Here is a 13,284-nt window from a genome sequence, read left to right as displayed (position 1 = left end):
ATTAGTGACGGCTCTTTCGGCTCCCAAGTGGCTCTTCAGAATTTTTTTATTTTTACTCCGTTTCATTTTGTCGAGTGTCTCCTTCCCTCGTGTGTCTGTGTGTGCGATTGCTGTAATTGTCTGTGGTACAAAAACCTCACGAGAGGAAGACGATATAAGTCGAAAGCACCCTGCAGCAGTACCCTCATCGTGACACATCGTGCAGTTGACCAATCCCGTGCGACTCCTATCGCTCACTTCAAAGAGAATGTCAGTTGGTCATATTCTGATCATGTGGGACCAACGTACACATTTCAATCAAATAAAATTCAAAGGATTGTTTTTTTCAGTCAACACAGGCCTGACTGGTGGATCACTGCAGAAGTGGTTGTCCTTCTAGAAGGTTCTCCTCTGTCCACAGAGGACCTCTGGAGCTTTGACAGAGTGACCATCAGTTTCTTGTTCCTGGATGATGGAGGCCACCATGCTCATTGGGACCTTCAAAGCAGCAGAATTTTTTCCGTAACCTTCCCCAGATTTGTGCTGGGGACAATCCTGTCTCGGAGGTCAACAGACAATTCCTTTCTTCATGCTTGGTTTGTGCTCTGACATGAACTGTCAACTGTGGAACCTTATTGGAGGAACCTGAGCTCAATTTGCTCTCTCAGTTTTTTATTTGTAATAAATTTGGCAAGTAAACTTTTTTCATTTTGTGGTGTTGTGTGTAGAATTCTGAGAAAAAAAAATTATTTCATCCATTTTGGAATAAATGTGGAAAAAGTGATGCGCTGTGAAGACTTTCCACATGTTAGTACAGTAAAACAATATAATGAAAAAGTTTTATTTCACTATTATAAATATGAAATAATAGTTTTTAGAATATGTGCTTGATGTGCTTGTTATTTATTCATATAATAGTTATATTTACTTCACTGGTAAGGAGGTTCCGGTATGTGGGCGGGGCTAGAGAGCAGCTGCTGGCCGTGACGGATGGTCAGCAGAGGACAGCAGCTCTTGGTCTCAGTGTGGACGGCAGCATGCCGGCTCTTCTGATTGGGTGAAGGGCGTGGCTTGGTGGAGAGGGGCGGGGTTTTGCCATCGGGTCCCCAGGCGTCTCGTAGACGTGTGTTGTGCTCCATGTTTATTCGGGCCTCGGTCTGCTGGGTAACTCCAGCCTTCAGGAGGATCCGGTCCAGCGTAGGAGGGTGGTGCGTCCCACGCCGCTCCACCCGGGCGAGCACCGCCTCCTCACTCCGACTCAGAAGCAGATCCCTCGCTGTGGGAGATGTTCATGATTTTAAAAAGCTTATCTGAGGAGGTCAGGCAGACGTCCACAGCCACCATACCTGCCATGCTGCTCTTCCTGAAGGCCGTCAGTGGCCTCCCTGCTGAAATGCATGATGGGTGATGGGCAATAAAGTCTGCATGCTGGTCGGCCCACTTCCAGTACAGGTTCTGACACGGGGCCCATGGGGCTGTTCTTACTGGGTCTTGCTGGGTCCCTGGAAGAACACACACACACACATCATATCCACAACTCGACACATTCACACTCAATAAATATGAGATAAATGCCACATTAACCACCAATTACATTTATCTCTATAAAAATCCCTATTTTTCTTGTTGTAGATAATCCGTGACCTACTCTTCTCCCGCTGCATCAGAGGAGCCGTCCATCTGCGGCGGCCATGTCTGGAACGCACAGGTTCTCCTCTCGTGGTGTTCCCACCACGGTCAGTTCTAGAATGGTGTTCGCTGGACGAAGCCCCATCCTTCTCATAGAACTGGAGGAGCATCAGGCTGCTTCTGGTGTTCACCACCATGCTGCAGGACAGAAAACAGGCGGAGGTGAAGAGTGAAGAGGTCCACAGTGGTCCCAGTGGTGCCCCCTGGTGGTACGTTCCTCATGTTCCTGTCCTGGGTCTCTATCGTGCTCACCTGTCACTGTGTGTGTGGATGGACAGAACTGGACTCGGGTGGCCGCTGGCCTTCATCACCCTTAGACACTGTCCTGTCAGAAAGTGAAAGATCCGGATCTTTCCATCGGTGCAGCCGGTGACGAGGCGCAGGGAGAGGAAGCTCAGAGTCGTCACTTCTCTGTCACAGAAACATTAACTCCTGAATAATACATAATAATAAAATGGCCAGACCTGACTGTCCAGCAGCACCGGAGCTCACTTTGGATGCTGGAACTTCATCAGGCACTTCTTGAAGCGGCAGTTCCTGCTCCAGGCCACGGCCAGTCCGTCCGACCCGCCCGTCAGGATGTGCCACTGGTCCAGCGCCACGCATCTCACCGGACCCTGGTGTCCGCCGACGAGCTGCAGGAGTGGAGCCTTCTACAACATCTGGGTTCTGTGGATTTGCTCCTCATACATCCCTCGGAGTACAGTTCTGTATCGTGGACTTTTTGCCTTAATATTCCACATCCTCTCTCTCTCTCTCTCTCTCTCTCTCTCTCATGAATTTATACGATTCTTTCGATTATTAAACAGGTTTTATTACTGTGGAGAAGCAGGAAGTCCGTCACAGCGGAACCGCAGCTCCACACACACTAAAACTTCTACGTGGTGACGGGACGTGTGGATTTTGTGCTTTTGTATGTGCGTGTGCTCCATGCCCCGTCACCATGACCTTGAATGACCTCTGCAGCTCACCTTGAGAAGCGACGCCGTCTCCAGGCTCCACATCTTCACCTGTCCGGCGCTGCAGCCGCTGACCACCGTGACCTCGCTGACCTTCACGCTGAGGACGGGCCTGCCGTGCCGAAACCTCAGCCGCTCGTCACACCTGCCGGTCTGGAGGTCCCACACTGTTGGGAGACAGGACCGGACAGACCACGCCCACTTATGGACATTACAGCGTGGTGTCTGGCTCGACTTTTACTTCTGTCAGGTTTGTCCATCCTGAGCTCCGTACTAAAGCCTCCTGTTCACTCTCAGCAGTCATCTGACCTTCCTCCTCTTTAATGGTCTTCCTCATGGTGACGGGACGAGACCTGAGAAGCTCTTCCTTTCTCCGTATCCACGTTCTAGATGTGGTCATCACATGCAGTCTCTCCTGGCCAGGACATTCTGCTTACTTCACATCATCATGTCTCCAAAGCTCAGGTTCTCCTCTCACTCACAGCAGAACCTGGCTTTTCTGTTTCTTTTGTCAGGAGCTACAATAAACCAGGACCTTCTGGGTTTAGGGTTTTTAATCCATCCAGCTCTCACTCACCCTTCACCCTGCAGTCTCTGGCCCCCGAAACCAGAACGTCTCCATGCAGGTCCAGGCAGGTGATGGAGCCAAGGTGACCACGAAGGAGCATCGTGCAGGAGCCAGACTGCAGGTCCCAGCACCTGTGAAGTGACAACATGGCTCAGGATTTCTTAAAAGGGTTGAAAAAGATTTCAGCCTTGAACCGAGTGCACCTGTGGACGACCTCTGACCTGATGGTGAGGTCGTAGCCAGCGCTGAGGACCAGGCCCCTCTCTTCACACAGCAGCAGGGCCCGGATGCTGCCTGCGTGACCCCTGAACTCGGGTGGAACGACCCGCAGTGACGCCACGTTGATCAGCTGGACCACGTGCTGCTTGGAGCTGATGGCCACCAGCTGCTGGCCGGTGGAGTGCACCACCCTGGCCGCGTCGTCCCTGTCAGGGACGGTGAGAACGTCACTCCACCAGAACTTCCATTCCTGGCCGCACGACACCACCAACCTGTCCTGCAGGACCAGAACGTTGTAGAGGCCGCGGTAAACGTCTCGTTCCTCCATCTGCACAGGCCTGGTCTTCACGCCGCAGTACACCGAGCTAAAAGCTCCGCCCTGAAAAGCACCAGAAGCACAAGACTCTACGTGCTTCCTCCCAGGATGAGTGTTCAAGCAGCGGGAGGAACAGGTGAGGAACCTGTACCCTGTATGAAGAATCATCTTCAAGAGTCCCATCGCCAACAGGCACCAGCACGTCCTGCAGGGTGGTGATGGTTCCACTGGCCCTGGAGATGCTGTTACCCTGTAAAGGTGACAGAACATTAGAATGTCCTACAGTTCCACGTACGACTCTCTACTTGTGAGATGGTTCCACCTGCAGGGCCTTCGCCTGCATCTTCCTCTTCATCGCCACCTCAGCTTCCTCCTGCACCTCCTTAGCCAGACCTCCCCAGTGCAGAGAAACACGGAGGCATCTGTGCAGCGTTGGTGCATCCAGGAGACCTGCACCAGCAATCAGTAATGAAGCAGAACTAAATTTGTGCACTAATCCATCTTCATCAGCTGCTTTTAATATACATCTCATACCCAAGATCCTTTTGGCCAGGTGGACAGGAAGTGCACGTATGAAGTCCCGGTAAAGACCTACACCTGAAAGAGATCTGGAGGACCTGGCCACCACCGTGAGAGCAGGGTCCACCAGATCTTCACAGCCACTGAGGTCCCTCCTGACGCTCCTGAGACTCTTCAGGTCTGGTTTCAGGGACCAGGTCAATATTTCACCTGACGTTGATTCACCAAGGCGTGTGAGCAGTTCTGGACTAAAGCACGTTCCTTCAGGGATCTTCATCTCGCCGGCCTCCATGCTCCCCACATCCACCGGTCCATAAACAGAACTGGCCTGGACAAGCAGCTCCAGATCCGGGTCGTCATCTGAGTGAAACGAATGACTGGACTCTGGTTCTGAAGCATCTTGAGCTGCTGTGAAGGTCAAGAAAGATCAACTGAAGATCAAGAAAGGCACATTTCTCAGCTGAATTTCATACCCCTGCTGAAGGTTCTCTGTCGGACCAGCAGAACCCGGGCCAGGTTTCCCATCATCCTCAGCAGCTCCATGTCGCACTGGGACAGAATTCCCATCAGGTATTGCGTCTGGGTCCGGACGGGACAGCGGCCGAACCAGTCCCAGGTGTCCCGCATCTCGGGTTCCCGGGAGTCCCCGCCCTCCTCGCGCTCACCTGGACCCCGCACACCTGGTCGCGAGCGCGCGTACGTCACGTCCTTCCCGCGCGTCGCGTGCAGGACGTCGTGGACGCGGGAGAGCAGCGCAGCGTCCGCGCAGCGCAGCAGAATTCCGGTCAGGAATCTTCTCTTCTCCCAGCTCCCGGTCCGCAAGAACCACCGGGTCTCAACTGCGTCCGCCATTTTCGGAGGCGCTTCGCGGGTTGCCAGGCAACGCAGACGCCGGAAAAGCCGTTCCAGGAGGGAGGGGTTCATCTGCATTTGAACTAAAAATGATCTCTGTACATGACAGGCGCCTGGGGAGCAGCGTGTGGGGACGGGACCTTCATCAAGGGGACCCCAGTGGTACCTTGGCAGGTCGGGGTTCCAACCCGCATCTGTACAGCCATGAAAGGCCATGACAGGCGCCCGGGGAGCAGCGTGTGTGGGGGACCTTCATCAAGGGGACCTCGGTGGCATCTTGCCGGTTCGGGATTCGCTCAAGGGAGGGAAGAAAATAAAAAAAATATTCATATTCCACATTGTGTGAGGACATGGGAACCAGTAAAATAATTTCTCGTGCAGGTATTTTATTAAAAGCACCAACACTGTCAGGATGGAGAAATAAACGATCTCATGACTGTGTTATAAGACCACGGAGTCACATCCCTACGAAGCTCCACCCGCATGACCAGGGTGGGGTTGATACCTTCTGGAGGTCAGAAGGCCTCCTGGCCGGATGAGTTCAGTGTGTGTGAAGCGATGAAGGGTCACAGGTCAGATTCTTCACTTTAGCAGAATTTATCGAGAGGAATAAAGTTGTTCTTACATGATGTTACGATTGGTGTCTCTCTCTCTCTCTCTCTCACACACACACACACACACACCGGGTTCTTATAGCGTCCTGTCTACAGTGTCAAGCTGTACGTCTAGTGGCCACAATACAAGATATTATTCACGAGAGAGAAGGGACAGCGGAATCAGACAAAAAGCATGAACTTAAAAAAAGTTGGAAGAATTACATACTAAATCCTTCAAAAATAGTTTATATATTATTTATAAATCATATAGACTCAGTCTCAGTGTTTAAATCTAAACTGAAAACATATCTGTCTTCTGTTAAAGTCCCACACACAGTGTCCATTATAAAGTCGACTTTATCACACAGTCCCCCTGTTAGACACAGACAGTGTTAAATTCGCCCTAGTTAGGCTGTCCTAGTTAGGGTACCGGGCCACTGTAGCCCCAATATATCACTAGTACCACATATTTCAGTACCAGGCGTACAATGCCACCATGTGCTTCTGGCAGACACCAATGAACAACTGACAAGACAACTTACCAGAGGGTCACCACAGCCACCACCACCACAACAGCTAAAGCCTCTGGGATCTTCAAATGGACCAGTAGCATCATAATGGACACGTAATGTCAACCATGACACTGGACTAAAACCTACTCTGCACTGTCCAGGACCTCCAAACATGGACAGATGCTGTATACTACACTTTGGACTTCTCCACTTCTACAACTGTAGGACTTTTTCTCTTACTGGACAAATCACCACCAGCCCTGCACTGACACCATTTGCAGGCTCACTCTACCCTGGAAGGGGGTCCCTCTCTGTATCACTCCTTCCCAACGCTTCTTCCTTTCTTTTTTTTCTCTCCTAGAGTTTTTTGTGTGGAGTTTTTCCTTGTGTGCAGAAAGGTCAAGTGTGGGGGGTGTCAACTGTAGGGTCTGAAAAAGCCCATTGAGACATACTGTATGTGATTATGGGCTTTATAAGAAATAAATTTTGTTGTTGTTGTAAAGTCAGAAGTTTTTAAAGAGTATATTAATTATTTTACTGGCAGTGAACTGCATGGGCTCACAAAATAATCATATTCAAGGCAAAATAAACTTAAACTAAAGGCAAAAAGTCACTGAAAAGACCAAGAAGCAAAAACAAAAACTGCTTCAGATGGCTGGATCTGAAACTTCTGCAGGCTGCTTTCCTCCTCGTCCCGCCTCTCTCCTCCTCGTCCCGCCTCTCTCCTCCTCATCCCGCCTCTCTCCTCCTCATTAGCATTTAAAGCTACAGTCCTGGGAAATCTGATTGTGGGACTGGATCAAAGTGGCTGTAATTCTGCACCACGGCGGAATTTGGGAAAGAGACGTCAGATCCGGTATTAGGGGACCAACAAGACCAAAATAAAATCATGTCGGGACCTTTAACCAATCAAAATAAAATACACCGTAGTTGGTCCTAAATATGACGATTATATGTGCGGTGAAGACTTCATAATCCCAAATGGTTTAATTTTTGGGTCACTGTGGTTTTAGAACATCCAAATACACAGAACAGATGGACAGAGTGGAGGAAAGGAGCTGAAAGCCACGTAGAAGAATGTTGAGCACATTTCACGTTCAGTCAGTTATATCAAGTTTTTATTATGAACAGTAATAATATTTTTATCAAAATTGTACGAACAGGGCGCTCTGGAGACATGTGTCTACATTAGAAATGTAGTGTCACAGTAAAGGACTACACACTGATGGAGGTGTAACACTCCTCTATTCATAAAAAAGTATAAAGTACATTAGTGTCACTTGTGGTTTCCTCCCCCAGAGGCACTGATGAGTTCTGTCATCAGAAGGGGAGTGAATGTCCGTCTCACCAGCCAATCAAAGAACAGAGAGCGGCCTCAACCTACCAATCAGACAGCAGCAATGCCTCACGGTCTAATCAGAGAGGACGTAATGGACCTGCTGTTCAGATCTAGTCAAGGGGTCTGCTGACTGTGACCTCTGTTGCAGGTTTAGGGACAGTTTTTAAAATGAGTGTCCCGGGTCAGTTGGCTTCGTGACGGGGCCACCTGCTGGCTCAGGTGGGTAAAGCTGGTGGAGTGGCTGGGTCTGGGACCACTTTCCCCCGCCTCATGGACTCTTTGGTGGGGAGGGAGAGTCTGGCAACGCCCCTTTGCTCTGCAGCTTCGGTCTGAAGGAGGAGGACCTTTCAGGATGGCTTTGCTGAGTTGGAGATCTGATGGCGGCCTTGATGGAGGCCGTGGGATGGCTCGGGACTGTTCACTCTCAGACGGCGGCCTGGATGGACGCTTTATGATGTTCTTAGTCTGTGTGCACTCTGATGGTGGTTGTGGAGGGACTTTGAGGGCGTCTGACATCAGCTGGCTGCGTGATGGTGCCACCTGCTGGTCCAGATGGGTGAAGCTGGTGGAGTGGATCGTTTTGGCAAGAAATTCTACTTCCGGTCCTCGCCGATTGGAAGGGAGCGTCCGGCAGCGGCCCTTGGCTCTGGAGCTGCGTTCTGCAGGAGGAGGGCCTTTCAGAAGGATGCTGGAGGTGAACAGGGTTGTGGAGGTTTGCTCTGAGAGCCCTGGGTGGACTTGAAGAGTTGGGTCTGATATATAAACTTCTGTAAACTGCAGGTCTTCATCAGGATTTGTCTGCAACTTCTCAGTTTCATAATGAGGGTTAAGGTCATGGTCAGGATCAGTGATAAGCTTGGGGTCTGGACCTGGACCTGGATCTTGACCTGGATCAGGATCAGGATCAGGATCAGGATCAGGTTCAGGTTCAGGTTCAGGTTCAGGTTCAGGTTCAGGACTGCTTTGACCTAGTTCTCTGAAGCCAGGTTCTTCTAGATCAACTCTGTCCTCAATGGTGGTTTGCTGCTCTGTGATACAGCTTCCTAGAGACTCCTCCTCTTCTGCACTGTTAATGACGACATCGTCCGCATCTTTGGGTCGGGACAATGGAGGAGGTTCCTGAGCAAGAAGCAGCTCCATCAGGGCAGCCTTCTCCCTCTTCACCTGCTCCTTCAGTGACTGCGGGACATTAGGGATCAGCCATGCCACCAGCATGCTGAGGAACATCGCCAGATTCTGCACACAGACAAAGACACATGGTCATAACACCTCCAAGATCTGCAGAGTTCTTCCTTATCATGCAGAGTTCCAGGACTCTGCTTCATTTACATTTAAGGCATTTGGCAGACTCCCTTATCCAGAGCAACTTACATGTTACCATCGATGAAGTGATCAATAAGCTTTAGAGGACAAATTTCACTGTGTGCACCGTGTGCTGTGCTGCAGTGTATCATAAGTGACAATCACTTCACTTTCACCTTTCACCTGATGTGATGATGCGATATTTAGTAGTATTACTGTATTGTTTACAAGTTGCCTGTATGAGTGCATCTCCACGTCAGTCACGGCGCTCATGGTTCCCATCAGATAGATAGATCGCATGTCTACTCAACTTCACACAACAGCGCCATACCTGGAAAAAGATGACGAAGGCCAGGCGCGCCGCCAGCACTGACCAGTACTGCTTAGACAGCTGATACGACTGCGGTGACCAGGGAGGGTCCCGGTAGTCCTTATACCTGAAACCCAGAGTGATCAGCAGGCTGCTCTTCACAAACCATCATCGTGATATTATCCTAATCATCACCCCACCAAACCGTACCTGCAGATGCGGAGGTCTCGGTCGAACTGCGTCTCGCTGGGCGCCGTGTCGGGTTTAAAGTTGCTGGTGTTGAAGTAGGCGAGCGTGTGGCTGGTGAAGCCGTGCATGGTGCCCGTCTCGCTGTAGAGGTACTGATAGACGAGCCGGGGGATGAACTCCGAAGTGAAGGAAATCACAAAGGCCTGGTCAGAACAAGAAGCAAGGAGATGCTGACCAACTTTAACTTCTGGACTCCATCCCCCCACATTCACTTTACACACCTTCTCGTTACGTTACATATCATTTATGTTTATTTGCATAATTGTAACACTTTAAAATTTGTACATTTGCATATTTGTAATGTTGAGGTCAATAGTAGTCGCACAAGCATTGACTGTACATGTGAATCTGAATTTACATTACTTACACACACTGTTCTACACACACTGTTCTATACCTGCTGTTCTATACACACGGCTACACACACTGATCTATATACACAGCTACATGCGCTGTTCTATACATGCTGTTCTATACACACGGCTACACACACTGATCTATATACACAGCCACATGCGCTGTTCTATACATGCTGTTCTATACACACGGCTACACACACTGATCTATATATAGAGCCACATGCGCTGTTCTATACCAGCTGTTCTATACACACGGCTAAATACACTGATCTATATACACAGCTACATGCGCTGTTCTATACATACTGTTCTATACACACGGCTACACACACTGATCTATATACACAGCCACATGCGCTGTTCTATACCAGCTGTTCTATACACACGGCTACATACACTGATCTATATACACAGCTACATGCGCTGTTCTATACATGCTGTTCTATACACACGGCTACACACACTGATCTATATATAGAGCCACATGCGCTGTTCTATACCAGCTGTTCAATACACACGGCTACACACACTGATCTATATACACAGCCACATGTGCTGTTCTATACCAGCTGTTCTATACACACGGCTACATACACTGATCTATATACACAGCCACATGCGCTGTTCTATACCAGCTGTTCTATACACACGGCTACATACACTGATCTATATACACAGCTACATGCGCTGTTCTATACATGCTGTTCTATACATACGGCTACACACACTGATCTATATACACAGCCACATGCGCTGTTCTATACCAGCTGTTCTATACACACGGCTACACACACTGATCTATATACACAGCTACATGCGCTGTTCTATACATGCTGTTCTATACACACGGCTACACACACTGATCTATATATAGAGCCACATGCGCTGTTCTATACCAGCTGTTCTATACACACGGCTACACACACTGATCTATATATAGAGCCACATGCGCTGTTCTATACCAGCTGTTCTATACACACGGCTACACACACTGATCTATATACACAGCCACATGCGCTGTTCTATACCAGCTGTTCTATACACACGGCTACATACACTGATCTATATACACAGCTACATGCACTGTTCTATACATGCTGTTCTATACACACGGCTACACACACTGATCTATATACACAGCTACATGCACTGTTCTATACATGCTGTTCTATACACACGGCTACACGCACTGATCTATATATAGAGCCACATGCGCTGTTCTATACCAGCTGTTCTATACACACGGCTACATACACTGATCTATATACACAGCCACATGCGCTGTTCTATACCAGCTGTTCTATACACACGGCTACATACACTGATCTATATACACAGCTACATGCACTGTTCTATACATGCTGTTCTATACACACGGCTACACGCACAAGCATTGAATGAATTTGAATTTACATTACTTACACACACTGTTCTACACACACTGTTCTATACATGCCGTTCTATACACACGGCTAGACACACTGTTGTATATACACAGCTACATGCGCTGTTCTATACCAGCCATTCTATACACACAGCTACACACACTGTTGTATATACACAGCTACATGCGCTGTTCTATACCAGCTGTTCTATACACATTTTACATATAATCAATGTAATTGACTGCTCTCTCTCACACACACATACACCACTTGCACTTACATTTGTGATGACAGCAAACTTGCTGATACCACTCAAAATGTTGTACCATATTCCTGAAGGAGGGTAAAAAAAGTAAAAGTGAGCTTTGTGGAATATGTTCCATCTCAGAGGACTAAAACCTGCAGTTCCAGTGAAATTACACAAGGTGGCAACTGGGAATTAAATGTGAAGAGAACATTTGCCACACAGACCAGCAGGGGGCAGAAATTTACTTCGCTGGGTTAGTAGCTGAGTGCGGTGGGAGAAATGGCGTAGTGACAACACCCACGTGATGGCAGGATAATACACAAGCGTCACTCTCGGTATCCAGCAGCATTCTCATTATTTTCACTATAACCAGCAACTGGACAACAAAGTGCAAACATACGATAGGATTTTACATTTTAGATTGGCAGTACACTGTGGAAGGGACCGTGAGTGCTGGTTGAACTCATCGGGAATCCGAGTTTGACTGCTCACCAGGGGCCTGATGTTCTAATGTAAGGTGCTTTGTGAGAATGTACATTTTAAAAAGTGCTCTATAGAAAAAGCCCCAGACAAGCTGGCATCACGTCTTTTCTTTACTTTACTTTACTTTATTTAGCAGACGCTTTTATCCAAAGCGACTTACAAGAGGAAGACACCAGCAATTCTCGTTTGATTTCTATAGAATATTGAGTTTACAAACTAAGAGCCCTGATAAGGCTCAGACTTGTCAATGAAGATCACGCTCAGAGAAGAGCATGCTCTTTTCTCCTGACATGGGAACCCTGTGTAAGTGTGTAAGTGTGTGTGTGTGTGTGTGTGTGTGTGTTTGTGCTTTTTGTACCGATTTCCTTCGCTCTGACAGCATCTGGTCGGCGAATCTCAGTGACGAACTTCGCTGCATCCAGTCGAATCTCGATCACGTTGTTGAGAAGAGCGAAGACTGGGGCCAAAGGGAAGGAGGCCACAAACAGCGTGACGAAGCCGTACTGAATAACTGAGGGTCAGGAGATAAGTCGTGAGGAATCCTGAGTGAATACTGTTACTCGCCTGTTGGTGTTAATTCACGTTTGCACCGCTGGTGCTGGTTCTGAGCTGAGTTAGTTTAGAGTTGGTCCTGAGGAAACTGTGGTCAGCCGTTAGTCCAGGGTACCCACCCATCTCCATGTACTCGGGACTCAGGCCCTCGTACGGTTCCAGGCTGTAGTCCAGATCCCAGCGCTGAGGCTCTCTGTTGGGATCTTCGGCCTCCTCTTCCTGGTCCCCCTGTTTCTCCTCCTTATATTCCCGGTACATCTTCTTCAGCTTTCTGAAGGGCCGGAGAGCAACATACTTTTATATTTTTATAAATGTGTGAAACAGCATTTCAAGACACTGCTCAAAAAATAAAGGGAGCAAAAATTTAAGACACCAGACTACAGGAGGATCTAAGACTACAGGACTACAGGAGGATCCAACTTTGCTGTAATGTCCGTAAAACAAGTCAAAATGAGGCTCAGTAGTGTGTGTGGCCTCCACGTGCATGTAGGACCTCCCTACAATGCCTGGACATGCTCCTGATGAGGTGGCCTGGACTAAAGCATCCACCAACTCCTGGACAGTCTGTGGTGCAACGTGGTGGATGGAGTGAGACATGATGTCCCAGATGTGCTCAATTCATCCATATCATCTATTCCTTCATCTTGCAGGAACTGCCACAAAGAAATGCAGCACGACACCATTACTGACCCACTGGTTATGCTGGATGATGGCAGAGGCAGCGGAACATCTCCAGACTGCGCTAGTAGAAACTCCATGCTCCGGACACCACGCCACAGCTCGCATTGATGTGCCATCCTGGATGAGCTGCACTACCTGAGCTGCTTGTGTGGGTTCTAGACTGCGTCT

The 13,284-nt window shown here is 48.8% G+C and overlaps 2 protein-coding genes across 6 annotated transcripts in view; both read right to left on the bottom strand.

Annotated features, from left to right (window-relative positions):
- Window positions 1-806: 806 nt before the first annotated feature.
- LOC114779520 (CMT1A duplicated region transcript 1 protein-like) lies at window positions 807-5,108 on the bottom strand. Of its 3 annotated transcripts, XM_028967391.1 has the most exons (13): window positions 4,723-5,108; window positions 4,265-4,657; window positions 4,053-4,180; window positions 3,882-3,980; window positions 3,687-3,793; window positions 3,417-3,620; window positions 3,205-3,326; window positions 2,640-2,794; window positions 2,161-2,303; window positions 1,921-2,079; window positions 1,628-1,806; window positions 1,326-1,481; window positions 807-1,255 (listed from the first exon to the last, which is right to left on the bottom strand). In XM_028967391.1, the coding sequence occupies exons 1-13, from the start codon at window positions 5,099-5,101 to the stop codon at window positions 909-911; spliced, it is 2,571 nt and encodes an 856-aa protein (XP_028823224.1). In that variant the 5' UTR covers window positions 5,102-5,108; the 3' UTR covers window positions 807-908. The 3 variants fall into 3 exon arrangements, with proteins under 3 accessions (XP_028823224.1, XP_028823222.1, XP_028823223.1); XM_028967389.1 differs by having other exon boundaries at window positions 3,417-3,793; XM_028967390.1 differs by having other exon boundaries at window positions 3,417-3,793; window positions 4,265-4,654.
- A 2,201-nt stretch (window positions 5,109-7,309) lies between these two features.
- The window catches only part of ano2a (anoctamin 2a), a 20,871-nt gene continuing 14,896 nt past the window's right edge, over window positions 7,310-13,284 (bottom strand). For all 3 annotated transcript variants that reach the window (XM_028967379.1, XM_028967380.1, XM_028967381.1), the window contains exons 22-27: window positions 12,555-12,706; window positions 12,242-12,394; window positions 11,434-11,486; window positions 9,371-9,552; window positions 9,182-9,287; window positions 7,310-8,784 (exon numbers count right to left, since the gene is read on the bottom strand). In XM_028967379.1, coding sequence (XP_028823212.1) covers window positions 7,699-8,784; window positions 9,182-9,287; window positions 9,371-9,552; window positions 11,434-11,486; window positions 12,242-12,394; window positions 12,555-12,706 — 1,732 coding nt within the window. In that variant the 3' untranslated portion in view covers window positions 7,310-7,698. The remainder of the gene's footprint in view (window positions 8,785-9,181; window positions 9,288-9,370; window positions 9,553-11,433; window positions 11,487-12,241; window positions 12,395-12,554; window positions 12,707-13,284) is intronic.

This window comes from Denticeps clupeoides, unplaced genomic scaffold (genome assembly GCF_900700375.1).
Source record: "Denticeps clupeoides unplaced genomic scaffold, fDenClu1.1, whole genome shotgun sequence".
Taxonomy (NCBI): domain Eukaryota; kingdom Metazoa; phylum Chordata; class Actinopteri; order Clupeiformes; family Denticipitidae; genus Denticeps; species Denticeps clupeoides.
The sequence above is the reverse complement of the archived record's forward strand: the minus strand, read 5'-3'. Positions and strand labels throughout refer to the sequence as shown.